The 21,244-nt window shown below is 37.4% G+C and overlaps 4 protein-coding genes across 6 annotated transcripts in view; 1 reads left to right on the top strand and 3 right to left on the bottom strand.

Moving 5' to 3' along the window:
* Window positions 1-164: 164 nt before the first annotated feature.
* LOC130091429 (E3 ubiquitin-protein ligase TRIM39-like) lies at window positions 165-4,417 on the bottom strand. Of its 2 annotated transcripts, none has more exons than XM_056259316.1 (7): window positions 4,301-4,417; window positions 2,999-3,543; window positions 2,778-2,873; window positions 2,427-2,642; window positions 2,200-2,341; window positions 2,061-2,096; window positions 165-855 (listed from the first exon to the last, which is right to left on the bottom strand). In XM_056259316.1, exons 2-7 carry the CDS (start codon window positions 3,539-3,541, stop codon window positions 308-310), a joined length of 1,581 nt encoding a protein of 526 aa, XP_056115291.1. In that variant the 5' UTR covers window positions 3,542-3,543; window positions 4,301-4,417; the 3' UTR covers window positions 165-307. The 2 variants fall into 2 exon arrangements, with proteins under 2 accessions (XP_056115291.1, XP_056115290.1); XM_056259315.1 differs by having other exon boundaries at window positions 2,999-3,551; window positions 4,305-4,417.
* A 1,210-nt stretch (window positions 4,418-5,627) lies between these two features.
* Window positions 5,628-12,622, bottom strand: casp23 (caspase 23, apoptosis-related cysteine peptidase). Its single transcript, XM_056259321.1, has 11 exons — window positions 12,438-12,622; window positions 12,159-12,218; window positions 11,963-12,033; window positions 11,705-11,878; window positions 9,783-9,962; window positions 9,625-9,696; window positions 9,255-9,431; window positions 7,015-7,258; window positions 6,784-6,885; window positions 6,125-6,234; window positions 5,628-5,904 (listed from the first exon to the last, which is right to left on the bottom strand). The coding sequence occupies exons 1-11, from the start codon at window positions 12,511-12,513 to the stop codon at window positions 5,809-5,811; spliced, it is 1,362 nt and encodes a 453-aa protein (XP_056115296.1). The 5' UTR covers window positions 12,514-12,622; the 3' UTR covers window positions 5,628-5,808.
* An 83-nt stretch (window positions 12,623-12,705) lies between these two features.
* oxa1l (OXA1L mitochondrial inner membrane protein) lies at window positions 12,706-18,988 on the top strand. Its single transcript, XM_056259308.1, has 10 exons — window positions 12,706-12,861; window positions 14,132-14,266; window positions 14,519-14,810; window positions 14,960-15,103; window positions 15,288-15,373; window positions 15,490-15,654; window positions 16,006-16,110; window positions 16,201-16,363; window positions 17,898-17,978; window positions 18,404-18,988. The coding sequence occupies exons 1-10, from the start codon at window positions 12,751-12,753 to the stop codon at window positions 18,523-18,525; spliced, it is 1,404 nt and encodes a 467-aa protein (XP_056115283.1). The 5' UTR covers window positions 12,706-12,750; the 3' UTR covers window positions 18,526-18,988.
* Window positions 18,989-19,950: 962 nt separating this feature from the next.
* The window catches only part of slc7a7 (solute carrier family 7 member 7), a 12,897-nt gene continuing 11,603 nt past the window's right edge, over window positions 19,951-21,244 (bottom strand). For both annotated transcript variants that reach the window (XM_056259306.1, XM_056259307.1), the window contains exons 8-10: window positions 21,143-21,244; window positions 20,124-20,307; window positions 19,951-20,035 (exon numbers count right to left, since the gene is read on the bottom strand). The exon at window positions 21,143-21,244 is cut by the window's right edge and continues 48 nt beyond it. In XM_056259306.1, the coding sequence (XP_056115281.1) occupies window positions 19,956-20,035; window positions 20,124-20,307; window positions 21,143-21,244 (366 nt within the window). In that variant the 3' untranslated portion in view covers window positions 19,951-19,955. The remainder of the gene's footprint in view (window positions 20,036-20,123; window positions 20,308-21,142) is intronic.

The following is a 21,244-nucleotide window of genomic DNA, read 5'->3' as shown; positions in this document are numbered from 1 at the left end:
TTTGTGAGTCACTTTGGATAAAAGCATATGCTAAGTGAAACATTTATTAAATATGTAATGAATTTGTAATCTAATGTTTTACTTGTTATGTTCAGAATATAAGTTTCCAACAATGCAATTCAAATTAAAATCAACATTAGATATACATTTTTAATGAATTAATTGATTCTTTTGATTAATGATCATTCATGGTTGCATTTAGAGTAGAAATAAAGAATGGTCATACTTGCATTGAACATCATTTAGGTCTCAAGGTGTTATATACAAAGACTTAAAGTTAATTTGAATATTTCCTTTAAAAGTTGATTTATTCGATTGAGTCAACAGGTGTAATGATCAGAGGAGGTGAGTTCTGCCCTTCTTCGTATTCTCCAGGACTGAAATATGGATAGAGCTTTTTAGGAAAAGACTGTCCTGTGAAAGAATATATATGATACCTGGCTTCAACATCATAAAAAGAGACCAGACCCTCTTGAAAATCCACAAAAACTCCCACTTTCACTGGCTTCTCTTTCAAGGTGAGAGGGATAGCGGACCGATCGTTCGCTGCATACTCATCCCTGTTCCTCAGCCATACAGTCCAATATCCATTTTCAGGGTTGAGCCCAATTTCCCCTTTTCTGTCTATGGATTCTTTTGCCACACCTAAATCCCACTCGGTCTTCCCGCTGACTTGAACTTCATAATAAAATTTCCGTGAGGAGAACCCTTTCATTCCTAAGACACACGAGCAATGGTCAAACCTTTTTGGGGTGTCAGGAATCTTCTGTGACTTGCCTGTATTCCAGACCTCTTTCCCACTGTCAGACAACATGAGTTCAGGATGAGCTGTGTCAGGGTCAAGTGTCACATCCACTAATAAAATATATATAAGGGTTAATACACATTTTTGCCCAAGTCAGTATAATTCACGTTCATTCACATAAAACTTTATATGGTGCTATATCACAACACATCAGTATAAAGGATTATCTTTCTTTTGTGATAGTCAATTTTACATTAGACTTATTTTAGGAGTTCCCATCATGGGATCATTTCATGGATTTAGGTTTAATTCATTTTTCATTTTAAATGTACTAATTAATCAGCTCATAAACAAACGTTATCACTAGAAAAAAAATGAAATAAGCCATTAAACAAAGTATAATGCAATTATTTAAAGCGTTAGTTCACCCAAAAATTTAAATTCTGTCATTTATGACTCACCCTCATGTCGTTCCAAACCCCTGTAAGACTTTTATTCATCTTCAGAACACAAATGAAGACCTTTTTGATGAAATCTGAGAGATTGACAGCAAAAAGTTCATAAAGAGATCGTAAAACTAATCCATATGAATTGAGCCGTTTAGTCAAAGTTTTCTCAAGAGACTCGATCGCTTTATATGATGAACAGATTTAATTTAGGCTTTTATTCACACATAAACATTGATCAACTCACACATCAGTTGTGGTAAACGGAAACTCAAGCATGTTCGCTTGTGTGAGAATATAACCACAAGAACTTTTTTGAAGCATCAAAGTGTCAGTTGCGTAGACTGTCAATGGAGGGACAGAAATCTCTCAGATTTCATCAAAACCATCTCCATTTGTGTTCAGAAGTCTTACGGGTTTGGAACGACATGAGGGTGAGAAACAGAAAATGGTGACAGAATTTTTATTTTTGGGTGAACTATCCCTTTAAGAAATTTCTCCTTATATTTTGGCATAAAGGGTTCTTCAAATTTGAGTCAAGAAACCAAGGGTTATAGAACCCCACTGAACATTGTTTTCTGAGAGTGTAGCAACAACTACGTTGCGTGACTTATTTAAATACTCTTCTATAAATGTTGTGTTTGAATGAGAAACTCCTACAAATGCATATGCAGTAATGTCAGCTGCAAAAATAACTCTTCACGCCTTTTCATCGCTAATTTCTCCCTGTGTACCTTTATTACATCCAGACGGGGTTTTTTTAACAGCAAAAGAGGGTTCGTGTTGATACTAGCTGTTAGTAAATCTGGCCTTTAGAGTTTATTTTTACTGTAATAATATCTAACTTTTAGTAATCAGATTTTCCATACCTGCATAACGTTGTATACTCCGCAGCTCTCTGCCAACTACAGTGGGAAGAACAGTGGGGAAGAACTAAATATGCGTTTCTGTCTGATTAAAGAGTGTGTGGTGGTGTAAATATGATTGGTTACATTGGTAAATATTTACCAGTTTCTCTCATTTTCTCATCCAAGACACTCTGAAGCCGTAAAATTGCCTTCCTCAGAATACGGCCATGTTCATGTGCGCTGATGCTGATGTTGCTTGAGCGCTTGGTATATATGGCGTTGTGCAGGAGGAGGTCAATAATCTAGAATAGGTAGAGGGGAAAAACGCCCTAAGTCAAGTGTACATGAGGCTTCATTTCTTACCATGGTTTGATGAGAAAGACTGACTTGTGTGAAATCCATAGGATTTGAGAGCTGCTCCAGTTCAGTTTGTCTTCTCTTTAGCTCCTTGATCTCTTCTTCTAGCTCTCTGATGAGCTCCTCGCCTCGTCTTTCCGTTTCTTTATGCTTTTCCTCCGTGAGCTCAAGTAGCTCCGCATTGTTTTTCTCAAAGATATCCTTGAAAAACTTGATGTTCTCTTCGATCTCCCTCTCTTTGGCTTGCTGTTGTGAATTTTAAGAAGAAAATATTGTTAATTGAAAAATCATCACTACATTGTTAAAGCACAAAATAAAACTAAATGATCTTGTGGACACTCAAACAATATAGAAGGAGCACAGAAATTAAATACCACTTACTTTGTTAAACCTTGACGAATGTTGAATTTCTTTAATTTTCCGCAACTTGTCCTGAATTTTCTGCTGCACAGCTATCTTTTTATTCATCAGCAATTTCTGTGAAAATAAAGTAATGTAGGTTGTAGTAGCCTGTATCATCAGTTGGTAATGTTTCTAATGTTGGAAATGATTCTGTATATTTTGAGAGTTGCTATTAATGACTGGCGAGTAGTTCGCATTACCAAACTCTCCTCCTCCAAAGAGACAGTATTATGATTCTTGTGGTCACTCTCGGTGCAGAATTGACAGATTGCTGTCTGATCATCTCTACAGTAAAGTTCCAGAGGTCTTTCATGATTCTTGCAAATGTATTCATCGAGATTCTTCACGGGGTTAATTAGTTTGTGTTTCATGAGTTTTCCTGCAGTTTCATGGGGCTCCAAGTGAGTCTTGCAGAAAGAAGTTCCACAGTGTAAGCATGACTTAACAGCAATCCGCATTTTCTTCTTTGGACAACTATCGCAGGACACTTCAGGCTTCTTCTGGATCCTTTTTCTTTTGATGTCCTCTGCGATGTCTCTAATCGTTCTGTTTATGTTAAAATCTTGTTTTGAGTCCAATGCCTTCCCACACAGTGGGCACATTGAGCTTGTACTTCGGTCTCTGTGGCTTCTGATGCAGGCCATACAGAAGTTGTGTCCACAGGAAGTAGTTACAGGGTCAGTGAACACGTCCAGACAAATTGAACATGTGCATTGTTCAGACAAACCGCTGGGGGAAGCCATGACTGTACAGCTAAGATCATACACAAACACAGATATACACAGTGATTTAATTTAGCAGACAACTAGAAACTTTAAAAACAGATTTGCATGAATATTTCACAAGTTACAAATATTTTGTGAGCTCAAGAATTTCACCGTACACTTCCAAAATTACTTAAAGAATGGAAAAATGCGTCAGTAAAAACCTGTTAATTGATAAAATGTCCTATATTAAATTAAAAAAAAAATACTTTAAAAATGTAGCCTATCTCAAACAGGTTAGTATATTAGCATTACACGATTTAATGACATTTTATAGGAACTGTAAAATATATATTGTATCATCCTTTTTATATATCCTTTTTATAATATATCACCCCCCCCCCCCCCCCAATTATTTATTAATTGTAATTCATAGTGTATAACTTGAAATCATCATAAAGTCATCTACCTCTAGTGATGGCGAGTCTTTGATTGTGTGTATCAGTTTTGCCTTAGGACCTATAGCCAAATTTTATAGTCAATCCTGATTTTCAGGTTTGTAACCTACACACAAATCAGGAATCAAAGGCTACATCAAAAAGGTTATGTAGCCTAACATATTGTGACACAGATACTAACTATTCACCACACTGAAAATACATATTAAGTTCAACATTCAAGATGTCTTTGTGTAAATCGTTCGAAAGTCCATAATACATTCACAATTCAAAGCAAAATATTTACCTCCATGTAAACCTTTTTCTGTGAAAAGTCCATTCAAATTCATCTCTGTTTTACTTACCCTTCAATGATTGATTCAGTTGCTTAATCGTCGAAACAAAGTCATCCAATGAAATAAATCGAGGTTCAGCGGTTAAATCCAAAGCATATCGTTGCTGGTCGTTGGTGAAATCACATTCAATCTGTAGTAGTTAGACACTTCGATCGCCGACCTGAAACCTTGAGACTGCAGCGAATGAAATGGCAGTAATTTGCATGCATTTGCATTTGAGGCGTCTAACTTGTGTTGAGCCGTCTAATATGTTTAATTATTATGGATTGAAAGTTACTAATTCAACTTTGGCCAATTTTACAACATAAGGGGAATCGGTGTCCATTTGTTGCGCTGCCTCAAACGCATCTAACCAAAGCATGTATCGAGAGATTTTCAAAACAAAACTATTTTCTTGATTACTACAGTAGGCCTGCACACAAGGCTACATTACCTAAAAGGAAAATTACTTATGATGATGATAACATTGCGAAGTCCTGTTCGTTTAAACAAATCAGCTCGTTATTCGGACAGTTGATTTCAACGCGGTTAAAGTAAAGTAGGCACAATGAATCACTTATTTTATTCAGTATTAGGTCCCTCAGAGGGAGAGATGTATGGCTTTTGCTGTGGACAAATTATTTCACATCTCCTACTGCGCAATAGTTTGCCTATGCAGTATTTTTTCATAGCACTAATTCACAAATAAGCCCTACAGTAGCTATATTCAGACATTCCATAACAATTTGCTGTATTACAAAAGATCATAAAACCAGCTAATTTTTAGTGAGTTGAGACAAAGCCTTAATTCAAGTCCATCTGATGCTTTATTTGAGAGATACTGAGGTTACTTTTCACCTAAAGCAAAGCATATCTAGCCCCCAATGCCTCATTCCATCTGTGTAAAATACATTCATAGATAGATAAGATAACACATGGCCTCCCAGGTTTAGTGCAATTAACATCAATTTTAGGGAACAAAGTGTTGCTGGTTTCTGTTTTAAAATACAGGAAATCCAACTTTACTGCTGAGCAGTTACAATAAATGATATCTGCAATCTAGGTCAGCAGATTTAGCAATAAATAGGTCAACATACAATACAACACAATACAAATGTATTCATGTGTGTTCATATGTCATTTAAAATGAACAACGAAATCAAATTTGATACAGTTTGTGCACAATACAGTACATCCAGTTGCTTTTTTGATTTTCCTGATGGACATATTTTATATTTTATACATAATATTTCAAGCGTTAGCTTCCCCCTTTTTCCAAAAATTTGAAGAAAGAAAAATAAATAGATATATTTGTGTAAAATAGAAGAATGTATTGATAGTTTTTCTGTGGGAGTGGGGGTGCTTTAATGCTAGAGCTTCAAGATAGACAGCAAGCTAAATCATATTCATGAATTATATGAACATGCAAACTGATTTAAATGTGATAAATTCCATGTTTTCCCCAAATATGATAAAGATGCGTACATCATGTTTCTAATATAAAAAGAAGAGCTGAAGTTGTAGGAGCTGTGTTTTACAACCCTGGGAAGAGGTAGAATCTTTTAGATAATGTTGTTCTTTCTTTGGATGGCATCTGATCTGGATGTTTCTCCTTAAACTTCTTAAGGACCTGTTTCAAAAATAAAAACAAAAATCACAATACAACTAACCACACACATTATAACCTAAAATGTTTATTCTAGGCCTGTTTGTGTTCGACTGGATAGAGCCATACAAACTGACACACAAAATTATAAAAGGAAGTAAACATCAACAACCATTGAAAAAACACAGATCACCATTAATGTCTACAGATTTGATGTCTGTCTTGATAAAGAATGTGACTTTGCCTTTCTGAAGAGCTCCTCGATGTGGTCCTGGCAGGCGTGCTCATTAAATATTTCCACAATGTCTTGAATGAAGTGTGAGCCTTTCTCTTTGTTTCTATAGGACACCGTGTCTGTATAAAAAGATACAAATTATGACATACATTGTGTGACTGATCCTCACTGCTTGCAAAACAAATAACACATCATTTGAACACATATTTAAAGTCCCCCTGTAGTAAATAATTTTATCTCATAAAACTCATCTTTGATCACCAAAATAAAATATTGAAAAGTTTTCTCTTTGAAAAAAGAACTCGTAAAATAGCTTTAATGTAACTCTACACCCTTGCCTCATTTAGTATATGCGGTTCTATGAATATGCAAATTAGCCCCGCCTCCACTCACTCACACCAGCTAAGAGATTCACTCGTTGACGATCACACATTGTCGTGATTGGTTACAAGGTAGTTTGTGACGTCAGAAACACCAGCGATTTCAATCCGCGATTTTGAGACTTTTGAGTCTTTGGTTCACCGCAGTTTTAAGGAGAAAATACTCAATGGTGTTGACTTATGAATTTGCACATGGTTTGTCTTAAAGCATATTAAAAACACCACATAGACATATAAACAACATTAAAAGCTTGATTTTCACCACAAGGGGTCTTTAATATTATTTACCTGGAGTACAGGACCTCAGGCAGCAGAAGTCTTTTTCACGGTGCTCTTTTCCTCTCCTGTGTCTTGACACACCATCCTGGACATCTACACTGCCTTCTCTATCTATAACGTAAGGGAAACATTTGTCAGAGCATGTTGCTATATCAGGGCTCAGAACTGGATGGGTCTCTAACCAATCAAATATTTTGACATTGTGATCTTTATTTTGTAATACAATGTTTTGTAACTCACCACCCCTACACGCCTGGATGAGGATAATTTTTGGCTTGTCCCTCAATCCAGCACAGTTTGGAGTGTTCAAGCAATTAAAAATTTCATCTGTTTGGAAAATGTCCTCTTCATCGTCACTGCTGGGGGAATTAAAAACTCCACAGATTCCATTGGCATCTCCATGTGACATCAACACCACAAAGCAGCTGTCCGACTGGACATGTTCCTCGCGCTGGGCGAAGTCTCGCATGGCAGCAAGCATGCCCTGAACATCAAACCATCAATAATTGTTGTGGAAATTTTAATCTTACATTGATCAGTAGTGAAGATTACTAGGTGGTTTGAGCCATGTGTTTCTATTGAACCTATTCAATGAGTAAAATATACATGTGCTTGTGGGTGACTTTCGGGAATATATGGGACAGGACCTCTGACCTTAGGGACAGTCAGATTTGGCCAGTTTATTTCAGTATCAGTTCTGTCCTTGTGTAGAAACTGAACAGCAGAAAGGACCTTATCTGGAGCCAACTTATAAGGGAGAACCTTGAAAAGAGTATACAAGCTGTCTCATATCTTCCTGGGGGTGTGTCACTCTCATGCACAGCGTAACTTCTGTGTGTCAGACTGAACCTATTCTTGCAAGAATAAATCATTTTAAAAATACCTTTTGTCTCAGAATGTCTCTTACGCAGTGATATTGGTCGGTTAATTATTTTTTGCCACAACAATCTTTAAAGGGATAGTTCACCCAAAAATAAAAATTCTGTCATCATTTACTCACCCTCATGTCGTTCCAAATCCGTAAGACTTTCATTTAATTTATTTATCGACATATTTTTATTATTTATCGACATATTTAATTGAGGCTTTTTTCACATATAAATATTGATCAGCGAACATAAACAGAAGCTAAACTGAACCTGCTTGAAGCGCGAGAACAAACCTGGGCTGCGTTCAGCCCCGACAAAATGTTGCACAACGTTTTTTAAACAGAAACGGTGATGCGTTGAACACACTGTTCTGATGACGCAAGAGTTGCGACTATGGCAGCCGAGAAGGCCATTCTTTGTGTTCTTTGTGAAGAATTTTCGGAGCCTGATGAAGTCAGTATAAATATGTGTTTAAAATATGCCCGATGTTACAGTTACTACAGTTACTGCACTTGCCGCCCAGAACACAAGAGAACATCCCAATCGAGTGAAGGGATTTGTGGAAACTGAAATGGAAGCACACATCTTACCTAATTCAGACTAAAACACGTCTATTTAGCCTCACATACTGACTTTATTTGTAGCTCATACTGTTTTAATACCCTGTATTCTCTTTCTCATTTTTAGGAAAAGCACGTAATTACCATTGTTTATTTCTATACCAAATATCATACACTTGCAATGAAGCTAAAAATATAAACAACTACATCATTATGTTGATATCCTATATTTTTACAATAAAACTTACGACAAACATGTCTTCTAATATCCTCAGTTGTTGCGTATAGCGAGCTGCATGGAACACATTTGTAAATGACTTTCCTTGAACCCATTGTGCGAGTTCACTTTAATACCGCGTGCTTTATATACATGTTGCTGCTGATTGGACTGCAGTTCTGACACACACACCAAACAAGAGAAAACGCATCTCAAACCCCGTTGCACACCGGTGCACGCCGTTTCTAGGAAACATGACGTTCAACCCAGAAACCGTAGAAAAACGTTGCGCACCATTTTGAACTTGAACGTGCCCGTGATGCGTAACACGAGAATGAACCTCATTGGTTCTTGCAGAAGCTCAAACGTGATGCGTAACACGAGAATGAACCTCATTGGTTCTTGAAAGTTTGTTTACCACAACTGATGTGTGAGTTGATAAATGTTTATATGTGAATAAAAGCCTAAACTCAATCTGTTCATCATATAAAGCGATTGTGTCTCTTCAGAAAATGTTGTCCAATTCATATGGATTAGTTTTACGATCCCTTTATCAACTTTTTGAAGCGTCAAAGTGGCAGTTGTGTAGCTGTCAATGGAGGGACAGAATCAGAAATCTCTCAGATTTCATCAAAAAGATCTTCATTTGTGTTCTGAAGATGAACGAAAGTCTTACGGGTTTGGAGCGACATGAGGGTGAGTAATTAATGACAGAATTTAAATTTTTGGGTGAACTATCCCTTTAATATCTTTTAAAAATGCCACAAATTTTGGTTCTTAGCTCAGGTAGATTAAACAAGTGTTCCTATTTGGCTTAAATACACTTGTACACACCAGTGCAGTGAGGTCTCTGAGTGTCACCACAGTGTAACCCAGACCCTTCAGCAGCATCTCCATTCTCAGTTCATCCTTGTCTGCCCCGGTCCTGTCATCTATGTGTTTAAACTCGACATTGTTGATGAGCAAAGCCAGACGTTTTCTGTCAGGGGATTTGTCTTTCATTGGGTAAATCTTGACAAAGAAGAATTCACAAACATGTTTCCTTAATTTGTACATAATAATACTGTACAATCATAAAGAATAATACAATAAAAAATACTAAAATATAGAGTATATTCCCACATCCTCAAGAATATGACCACAATACTGTGTGTTTCTTAATTGTTTCAATTATATACATATATAGTATTATTCTAGCACTTACATCTTCTCCCTCTTCTCTAAGCATTTCCCTTTTGATCTCGGGTTTGCATGGCTTAAGAGGATCTGAAGTTCTCTGTTCAAATGCAACAAAATGTTAATGTAATGTTAATATAAGTTCAAATAAAATCATTTCTGTGGTCAAATTATGATTTTATTTACCACTCTCTGTCCACAGCCATTATTGTCACACCGCACAGCATTATTGGCCGGCCCCTTCCATTCCCTCCGGCAGTTCCAGCAGAAGTAGTAAGTCCGTTTCATGTTGGCCGTGCAGATAATGCAGTTTACACACAGGTTACTTCGATCTCTTCTTTCCACATGAGACTGACATCCTGGACACTGCAGTAATGACAAACAGATGCATTTGGACTGTTGGTAAGACAGGGTTTTCAATCTTTTATATGCTGCGGACTCACAAATATGATTATCCTCATGCGGAGAACTTCTATCCTAAAATTTAAAAGGCAGTTCTATATAATACTGTGGGAAAAGTAATATTATAAATGTGTTGATTACATTTCATTGCGTTTTCTCTAGTTCTGTACTATTAGTATTAGCCAATATGAAAGTGAAAGTGACATACTCTGAATTTGTCGTCTAACTTGAATGGGTTCAATTCAGTGCACAGACATTAGTAGCAGTGAGTAGTGAACAGCAAACACACACACACACACTGCAAACCGTGGACACACACACACCCGGGCCAGTTGGCAGTCATTATGCTGTGGCTTCTGGGGAGTGATTGGGGTTTTGGTGTCTTGCTTTTTTTTTTACAAATGTTAATTTACATTAATGAATTTATTACTTTTATTTAGTTACTTAGTTTAATCTTTTTATTATTACTTTTTTATAATTTTTTACACAGCTTTTCTCTGAACTTTTCCATGAACCCCCTAACACTTCCTTGCGGAGGTCCCCGGACCCTATCGTGAAAACCCCTGGTGTAAAGGCCCGTTCACACCAAGAATGCTAACTATACAGATAGCTATAACGATAATATTAGCGTCCAGACCAGCGGTTGATATAGTTCTGTTTATTTTAAGTTTTGTCTACTGTCGCTTTAAATGCTCGAGCTCTTTAAAGAAGGATGGATTCTGATTGGCTGTTAATGTTTTTATCATTCATCCGCTAGAAATAAAATCATTCTAAAAATTATTCCACCGATATCATTCCTCTCTGCCGTCATCGTTTCACTTGTGGTGTGGACTCTGCTATTCTTTTATATTTAGAACGATTTTTAGAAATATACCTTTATCGGCCTTGGTGTGAACGAACATTAAAGGTTCTCTAAGCGATCCTGGGTGACGTCACTTCTTGTTGACGTTCGAACTATTGTCAAACATAACGGAGGCTAGCTAGACCCTCCCTCCTCCTCATCCGCACACTAACCCCCCAAACCACACCCCCAAACCCTTCTTATCGGTCATTGGCTGGAACAGTTTGTTATGTTTCGTGGAGCGGGTCGCCGGAGTTTGTTTTTGTTGCTGTTTGTGGAGCCTGGGCTGTCTACAGAGATCGCGTTTCTTTACAGTGTGTTCAGGGGACAGGCAGCCAGCGGAAAGTGAGGAGATGTTTGCTGTATGTGACAAAAAATGTTTTGGCCTAAAAAACGCGTGACATCGCTTAGAGCACCTTTAACGGGATAGTTCCCCCAAAAAATGAAAATTAACCCATGATTTACTCACCCTCAAGCCATCCTAGGTGTATATGACATTCTTCTTTCAGACGAATACAATCGGAGTTATATTAAAAATGTCCTGGCTCTTCCAAGCTTTATAATGGCAGTGAATTGCTGTTTCTGTTTTGAAGTCTATAAAAGTGCATCTATCCATCATTAAAGTGCTCCACACGGCTCCGGGGGGTTAATAAAGGCCTTCTGAAGCGATGCGTTTGTGTAAGAAAAATATCCATATTCAAAACTTTATAAAGTAAAATAACTAGCTTCCGGCCAAACAAACTTAACTTTAGAGCACAATTTATTTGAGAGTAGGCTAAATCATGGGCTAATTTTCATTTTTGGGTGAACTATCCCTTTAAGAAGCCATATGCACGAAAACAGCAGACAAATTAAATAATCTTACAGCTTTAAAGTCAAACAGCCTTCTAGCAACAAGTGCAGCGAGGTTCTCCTCTAAGAATTCCCGTTGTTTGTCTGTCAGTGGTATCAGCTGACAGATTTCCTGATAAGAGAGATTTGCGCCACAGGTTTTCCTCTGAACATCATTAAAGCCAGGGCAGAAAAATTCGGTATTTTTCTAAAAGACAATAAACAGTTGAACATAAAATGGTAGCAAATGTGTCAGTAAATAAACAATTTAAACATTGCCATAGGTACCAACCTGTTTAAGATAATACTTGAACCAAGCCACAACATAGTCTGCTGGCATTTGATGACCACATGGCAATGCGACTGATCACAAAAAAATAATTTACTTAAAAAGTTGACGAAGTACATACATAAAGTGAATGTTGAAATCACAATTTTCTGTCATAATCATAGAGGTCATAATGCTGATGTATTTGAGGTCAACTTACCAGAGTCCACTCTTTCAGTTAATGGATGTACTTCAGAAAAAGTATGTTGTTTCTGTATATCTGGATTTAAAAAACAATAAAACATATATGTTTCTGTTTTGTTGTTTCCCCTAAAACTTCCTTTTAAAATAAATGTTGGTCCGTTTCACTTTCAGTTTTTTTGTGATGTTTTTTTTTTTTTTTACTTTCTATTATTTGATTTAATCAAATTATCTTATCTTTCATTTAATTTAACTTTTATCATTATAAAATGGGGGGGGGGAAGTCAGATTAGCCTACTCAAGTTTTTGATGACATTTGCTATCACGGCGTCCTCTTCCAAATCTTCCTCCCAGTTATCCACATCTTCCGTCATTTTTTAACGTTTAAGATGTAATAATTATATATTTCTCCTATGTTAAACAAAGGTTCATATGTTTCCTGTGTACAGGAGCGAAAAACGGTCTCCCCTGTAGTTCCCCAGCTAGATCCAGGCTAGATCAGTTCCTCTTTTTGAGTCTATGGGTAGAATGCATTCAGATGATTCAAGGGGGCGTAGCTGAAACGCGTTGTCCCTTTGCGCTCACCGTACAATGCGTTCGTTCGATCCAAGATGGCTGCGCTCAGAGGCCGAGTGGTCACTGAATGTCTTACAACATGTATGTTTCGACAAACAAGCACAGCGAGTATTACTACTCTTCCTCTTGCTCTGACAGGGAATAAGGTGAGTGGCGTTTTGTACGTTGACTATTCGCTCCCCAAAATCCTCAAAAACGTTGTACTTCACTTGACATGACTTTGACAGAAGCTAAATAGCATAGCTGAGGTTGTGTAGTTTAGGGCGGTTCTAAATGTCTCTTGACATCTTCAAAACATTTCAAAGTGAAACTGTTAAACCATCAGGATTAATGTTCACATAGAAACCATTTGTTGATTGGTTGATAAATGAATATGTTGCCTGGTAACAAGGTGTCTTGATCAGGGTTGTTTGGAGAGATTATTATAAATATATTTAATTTGTGTTTTATATATATATATATTTGTGTCATAATTTGTATTATGTACATTTCTTGTAGAATAACAGCGTCGTCATGTGACTGATAATACTATTGATACTATACTATAATAATATAGACTGATAATATAATACTATAATATATAATTCTTATATTAATAACTGTAATGTATTAGTATTGAATTTTTATGATCGATTTTAATTAAAATGTAAAGAAAATAACATTATAATATGAAACCTACAATAATATTTATTTTTTTCCACCCTAACAACCAACCAGAATACCTTAAAAGCCACATAGCAACACCCTAGAAACTGTGTAGCAACACCCTAGAAACCACACAGAACATCATCGCAAACAGCAACTTCTTCAAACTCAAAACCTTCAAACTTTAAAACTACTTTTAAACTTTCTGGCCAGGCTTTCTCAAGCCAACATCAAAGTTTCTCTACAAACTTTTTAATCTAGTTTTTATTGAAGATCATGGAGTTCTTGGAACTTCTGGAATCACAAAATGAATTGTGGTTAATTGGCCTGTACTGACACTCCCAGTTTCTATTAATAATATTTTATAGTTAGTCATATATGGGGTCTTTGAATATAGTGTTGGACAGTGGGGGCCTTCAAGTCAAAAAGGTTGAGAACTGGCTTAGATATTCAAGAAAAGGTTATTTTTCAAAACTCTTTATTTATTTATTTGTTTGTTCATTCATTTATAAATTATTTTTCTCCTTTTTTGCATTTCACCTCCGCCTTGCTTTGTACTAATCTAGTTAGTATCATTCTACTCTACAATCACTCTTGCATCAAAATAATTGTGATGTTCTTCATTTGTAAGTTGCATTATATAATATTGTCTACTAAAAATGAATAAATGTAAATATACTGAACAGCCCTGTTTTTTTTTTTTGTTGTTTTTAAAAGGTCTGTGTTTGATAGTGCAATCTGACATTTTTCCTGACTCCCATCTTGTTGCAGTGGTTTGTACCGAGATCGCATCTTCACACTGGCAGAGGGAGTAGGGGTCCTCTAGTTAGGGCACTTCTTGGGTGTCCCAGTCATGGCCAGTTCCTGCTGGTCAGTGCCGTGGCAGTCAGACACAACAGCTCGCAGGTGGGAATTTTCTTTCAGTGGCAAAGTGTTTCTACTACTGCCATATACACTGCCTGGCCAAAAAAAAAAGTCGCTGTTTGGGTTTAAATAGGCAAAACCGCCAGACCTTAAACTCATTGAAAGTCTTGTATATTTAAGTACCCCCCCCCTCCCATTAATCTCAATTAGATCTAACAGATCTCTGAAGGTCATTTTGTGAATTGACTATTGTAATTGATTTTCAACTGCTCAAGTATATTGCTTATTTTACAGACGGTTGAAGCAGCTCAGAGCTTGTCGACTCCAAGTGAAACGGCAGATGCTGCTCTATCTGTCCCGGTCTCCATCCCAAGTCTTGCTGCTGACCCCGCCCCCGCAGTCACACCACCAATCACAGAGCAAGTGGCCGAGGCTCCTCTCACTGCACTGGATGTTCTGCAGGGAGCTGAAGCCAGCCTATCAGAGCTCGGCCTGTGCAGCCCCACACCTGTGGGCCTGATCCAGAACCTGCTGGAGTTTATGCATGTTGGCATTGGGCTGCCATGGTGGGGGGCCATTGTTGCAGGTAGATTTGTGCATCTTTGTTTATAAATTAGGCAGAATTATGAATTCTATCTGTCTGTCTGTCTATCCATTTGTCTGTTGTCTGTCTGTTTTTTTATTTATTTATTTATTATTATTTTTTTACCATAACTACCTGTCTGTTTTCCTCAGGCACCATTGTTGCTCGGTGTGTTGTGTTCCCGGTCATTGTAAAGGGACAGAGAGAGGCAGCCAAACTGAACAACGTCATGCCGGAAATGACAAAACTCACCAACCGCATGAATGAAGCCAAGCAGAGCGGTAACAAATTTGATTGTAAGTGTGTCATCTTTTCTAAACCATCTTTTCTCTTCATATATCTGAGTGTGTAAATGGTCTTATCTCATGCATTGCTTCTTTTTTCTTTCCTCTGGTGTTCTCTCATTCTAGTCTTCACTTTTTAGTCGTGGATTATTATTTTATTCTTTTTAATTAAGAAGAATTAATTTCCTTTCTTCAGTTTCAAAGGCATATACTGACTTGATGATGTTTCAGAAGAAACATGACGTGAACCCTTTGCGTGGGTTCCTAGTGCCCTTGGTACAGGTCAGTTACCGTTAATGCGTCATTCTTATGAGCATCTGATCGCTGTTCAAGTTACTTGGATAATCAGCTGCTGTTTAGTAGTCATATATTTCACTTTTTCTCTCTTTCCTCTTCAGGCTCCAATCTTCGTATCTTTCTTCATTGCCTTGCGTAAGATGGCTGATCTCCCTGTGCCAAGTTTGCAGACTGGCGGCCTCTGGTGGTTCACAGATCTAACCGCATCTGATCCATTTTACATTCTCCCCATTGCCGTGACTGGCACTATGTTTGCCATCTTAGAGGTAAATTAGTTAATGCAAATAAATAAATAAATAATTTACTAACTGTAAAGTAATCCCAAAACGTTCTTTCTGTCACGGAACAAGAGGCTCTTTTTGATGCAATGAAAGCATATTGTGACCAGGGATAAGTCACCATATGATCACTTTTGCATTTTCTATTTTTAAAACATTTATATTGGTTTTGTATCTTACCTGTTGTATGTCTTTTGAGAATTGGAATTTAGCCATGGGTTGTATGAACCATATTAATGTTTTTTTTGTTCTTTTTTTTTTTTTTAGCTTGACAGCCACATTTTTGAGGTAGTACAGCCATTTCAAATGTGTGTGTTTTTTTTTTTTTTTTTTTTTTAGTTGGGAGCTGAATCTGGTGTAGACAACCCCAATCTGAAGGCCATGAAGACCGTCTTCAGGATCATGCCCTTTGTTATCCTCCCTCTGACGATTCACTTCCCCACTGTTAGTCTCTCACACTCTCTCGCCACACAATATTTGTGAAGGGATCGGCCTTCTCTTGTCTGTGTTTCATGTGGTCTGTGTGTTTTACAGGCGGTGTTTACCTACTGGATGACCTCTAACCTCTTCTCGCTGGGTCAGGTGGCCCTGCTGAGGCACCCGACAGTGAGACAGAAGCTTAACATCCCAGTACGCATCACACACCCACCTTCAGCACTACCTATGAACGAAGGTTTCATAGAAAGCATCAAGAAAGGTGTGGATGGATTTAAGGATTATTTAATTAATTTATTTATTTATTAATATTTTAAATGAGCTTTTTTATTTAAATTTTTTGTTTCAGCTTTAGTAATTTTAATGTGATCTGTGCATTTTTTATATTTCTATATAGCTTTATTTTCATTTCAATTTTAGTACTTCAACTTGAACTTCAATTTGACAGTGGCTATTTGCAAGTGTAAATGGCAACAAAAAGTTGAAATTAGTTTAAAATGCTATCTATATACTTCACACCTCAGTGTATTATAGTATATTATAAAACAGTGTGCAATAATAACAACAAATTTAGTGTAATACTATTATATTTAGATCATAGATCATAAATGGATGCTGCTTTATTGGGACATAATTTGTCCATAAAGCCCAGTCCTAAACCAACCTCTAACCCAGCCTGTTAAACACAAGTATTCCCACAGTTAAATCCCCTTTAAGCACTTTATTTCTGCTTTTCAGTTATTTTCTCAGTTATGCGATGGGAAAAGGGAGAAGAATGAGTTCGTAAAAAGGTGGATTTGAGCTTTGCTCGGTTGCATTAAAAACTAACGCCACCTACCTTACTCTCCACGCCACTGATTCTTTTATCAACGGCATTTCTTTTGCAATTTTGTCTGACTCAATCATACATTGGTGGGCAGAGTTAGTGTAAGTAGCCTCTGCCAACAACATGAGCTATTTGCTCTTGGTGTAAATAGACACTCCTTATTTATTTCCGTTAGTTGCAAAGGCAACATTTCTAATTTTCATTTATGTTTTTTAAAATCGAATATTTTTATTTTATTTCATTCAGCCTTATTTCAATTACTGAAAATGTGTTTACACCTGGTATTAAGATGCGTTTTGGTCAATCGAATCACAATTGGACGACGCTAAATACAGGTGTAAACGGGGTCTAAAACGTTTTGAGCTTTTCCACAATCTACCACTTGCTTTCTTAGTGTAAACGCTCATGTGGTCGAATGCTTTCAAACAGTCACAAAAGACCGTCTACTCTCTGCCAACTGAACTAATGTTTAAACATTATGGGAAGCGGCTAGCCAGACGGGATTTAAACTTTGGCTAGACACCCAAGTTTGGTTTGAAGACAAAAACCGTACCAAATACAATGTTCTCTCACCATTCCTGATTTCTAACACACACTCGCAGCGTTCAGCTGATCTTGCGGCTGTCAGAGCAGAAACGAAAGCTGCCTTTTTCTGTATATTTTTCCGTCATCTCCAGTCGCGTTCATTTATGTAAATTGCGTGAGCTCATTTCGTCCATTAGATCAAAAGATCTGACAAACCCCACACATTTACCCCCCCATAGACCCTCCCCTCGAACAAATCAGGACAGAAGTGTTTGAAAGTGAACAAAAGTGACGGATCCGGACGACCAATACCAGGTGTAAACAGGGCCTTAGTTGTAGTTCACAAGAGCAACACGGTTTTGTATCTGAATCTTCTCTCCTGGTCTTGTCCTTTGCCTGTCTTCTACTCTCTAAATAATAATGTTTCTGTGTCTGTTCACCTCAGGATGGAAGAATGCCCAGTTGGCTCAGCAGCTGGAGGAGAGAGACAGGAGAATTAAAGGACACCTGGATATGGCAGCCAAAGGTGAGGATTTGCTCTCCATAGCTCAGTTTCAAAACCCACTGAACTTTCTATGCCGTCTACTGCCTACACTACCTTCCAAAAGTTAGGGGTCAGTAAGATTTTTCATTATGCTTACCAAAGGGGCATTTATTTGATCAAAAATGTTTAAAAAAATATATATATTACAATTTAAAATATCAGTTTTCTATTTTAATATAAAGTATAATTTATTCCTGTGATCAAAGCTGAATTTTCAGCATCATTACTCCAGTCTTCAGTGTCACATGATCCTTCAGAAATCATTCTGATATGCTGATTTGCTGCTCAAGAAACAGTTCTTATTATCATTGTTGAAAACTGTTGTGCCACTTAAAGCTAGGGTAGGCAAAGTTTTTACAGATGATGCTTGCCGTTCACATTTGTCGTTTATTCCTGCACTTTCCAAGGTCCCCTGAGGCAGACTTTTACCCATAACCCCCTTCAGCAGTCAGCAGCACCAATGTCAACTGGAAAATCGAGTAGTCCAAAGGAAGACAAGAAGAGGCCCTGGGAAGAGACGATTGGCTAACACTTCGATGGAGAATTTTGTGATCGCTTTGTACATATATGTATTGAGAAAGACTAAGGGATGGGTAGTAATATTAAGACGAAATACGACATTTGATGAAGAGGTGTTGTGCTGTTTTCATGCCATTAAAGAGCAATCTTATTGCCTTCCCACCTTCTCCATTCATTTACAGTCTGCTGAAGTGCTGTTTTCATTCATGCACACACACAAATGTATATTCCTCTTGTAGTTGTCACCCAAAGCACATAAATAGAATGACAGATCAAATATTAAGAGCCCAACGTAAATATTTATGTCCTCCTGATTAACACGCACACACGGGTTTTGCATTTTGTCCTTTATTTTTTGTCTTATTCAACTTGTTATTTATCACAAATCCATAATAACACTGTATTTGTCATTTCAGTCTTTACAAAAAATGGAAAATACTGCTTGATATTCAGATATAAATTTGTAAAGATAACACATTGTGTAGTGGCAATGTTTCAGTGTACAAGCATCTAAATTCATGTTAAATTATCATGTGCAAGATTGATTTAGGTTTATAGCTGTTTCAAAGCAATGGTACAAATGTCTCTAAGTAATTTCTCTGTTATCAGTGCTATCATTTCATCATCTTACCAGCCCCTGCAACAAACTCCAAGTCCAAAATTGTTTCGTCGCACATTATCCACCGGTTTCACAGACGAGGCTTAAGTCTAGTCCCAGACTAAAATGCATGTTTGAGCTGTTTTAACTGAAAGCAACTTGCACTGATATATCTTAAAATAAGTCAGTGTCAATGTTTTGTCTCAGGATGCACATCAGTAATGTTTTTCAAAAGGCACATTTATAAAAGCTACTTGAAGGTGCAATAGGTGATCTTGGAAATTCCCTGCAAATCGCCATCCAAAGCCATGCCGCCTTCAAAACATGAACGCACACAGACCAGAAGAGACGACCAGAGACACAGTGAGCAAACTTTACAGTAGTGATTAACAGTACTACAATAGCACTGTTTGCCTGCCACTCTTGCTCTGTCTGCACAGCATACATGAACCCGCTGGTAACGTATGATGTTTAGGTGAACAGGCATGCTTTCATTTCATCCGGACAGATGATATATATTTACTAAAAATACATTTAGACCACTTAACATAGTGATTGCTGTCAGGATATGAGGAGACTTTTAACCAGCATAACAAAAAAAAAAATCTATTGCACCTTTAAATGTCCTAATTAAACTAAGGCCTAAATGTCTGTGAAACCAGACCAAGGAGTTTGTTTCTTGTTCCCCTTAAACCAGCATTCAACTGGTCAAAAATGCAGCTCTTCTACATAAATATTTATAAATATAAAGGACTTGCTTTGATATCTGATCAATCTAAAACTGTAACCAGTGTAAAACGAGGTTTCCAGGTTTATTCCAGGTATAGCACAGTTGTCCTCTTCTACTCTGCCTTTTCATCCCCGGTGTCCATCTCAGTAAGAACACAGTAGCACACCTTCTGAATCAGTATACCTGAAGATGCTGGGGAAAAGGGGAACGAAAATATAGACGCATCAATATTCGGAGCAGTTTTAACTCTGTAAACCCAAACCAGTATTAGAAGACATACCAATAAACTTGCGGAGCCACATCGGCCGCCGTGTGGCAGGTAGATGGCAGCACAGGAAGTAGACGGGAACTCCCGATAAGGCAATGCCGATGCCGATTAACGAGTTGATAGTGTCGCTATATAAAGGCACCACCACCAGAAATACAGTGCAGAGGCAGAATATAATTGGGAAGAACAAGCTGAGCTGGAAAAAAAAAGAAAAAAGGTAAGATAAATGAGAGTTTGGACTGTGCGAATTATTATTATTACTAAATGACTTCCGGTGCGTGCAAGGAATTAGTTGTCTCGAGCAAAGCAAATCGTTTTTTTGACGCTCATAGCTTAGTAACCAACTGTCCACCATACAGTTTGTGATATATTTGTGAAACCTGAATCTAATATAAAGTGATAAATAATGATAATACTATCCCAGACAGCAACATAGTGTCGGCCCAGATCCGGCCCAGATCTGGATTCCACATGTACCAGATGTGGGCCGGATCTGGGCCGACACTATTTGCTGTCTAGGATGGTTTGAGCACTATGTTTGTGCACTAAACCAAAATTAATAGTTATAACTTATTTATAAAAGAGTATTTTTCACCCCATCACCCCAACCTTTTGTTTTGACTTTTTTCGGGGTATGACACTTGACAAAATTACATTTTAATCAGTGAACATCATCATTTTCTTAAAATTCACGTGCCCTCGTAATCTTTAATCAAAATAACTTCCCCTCCATCTTGCAGCAACATCTCTTCTCTTTTCTGATGACGCGTTTACTGACAGGCTATTTCACAATTGCAGCTTTATATCTCACATTGAGACTTTATATGACACCATGATTTTATTCATTTTAAACTTGATCTCACAAAGAGCTACCGGTTTTAATTTCCTCACTCCGAGACACAAACAGGCTTCCAAAAGGAACACTTGAATGTTGCAGTGGTTTGGTTTGAATAAAAATTGTTGGATTTATCTTCCTCACTTATTTCAAAATTACAAAATAATAAATAGCAGATTCTAGTTTGTGTGGTTACCTTTAGTGGTCGGACTCTGTCTGGTTGTTTCCATCGCAGGTACATCTGTCCCAGGATAGAGAGACCCACAAAGAACCAGTAGCTGAAGCTGTAGTAGTTGAT

This window comes from Rhinichthys klamathensis, unplaced genomic scaffold (genome assembly GCF_029890125.1).
Source record: "Rhinichthys klamathensis goyatoka isolate OS25496 unplaced genomic scaffold, OSU_Roscu_1.1 h1tg000165l_1, whole genome shotgun sequence".
Taxonomy (NCBI): domain Eukaryota; kingdom Metazoa; phylum Chordata; class Actinopteri; order Cypriniformes; family Leuciscidae; genus Rhinichthys; species Rhinichthys klamathensis.
This window is presented reverse-complemented; position numbering and strand designations above follow the sequence as displayed.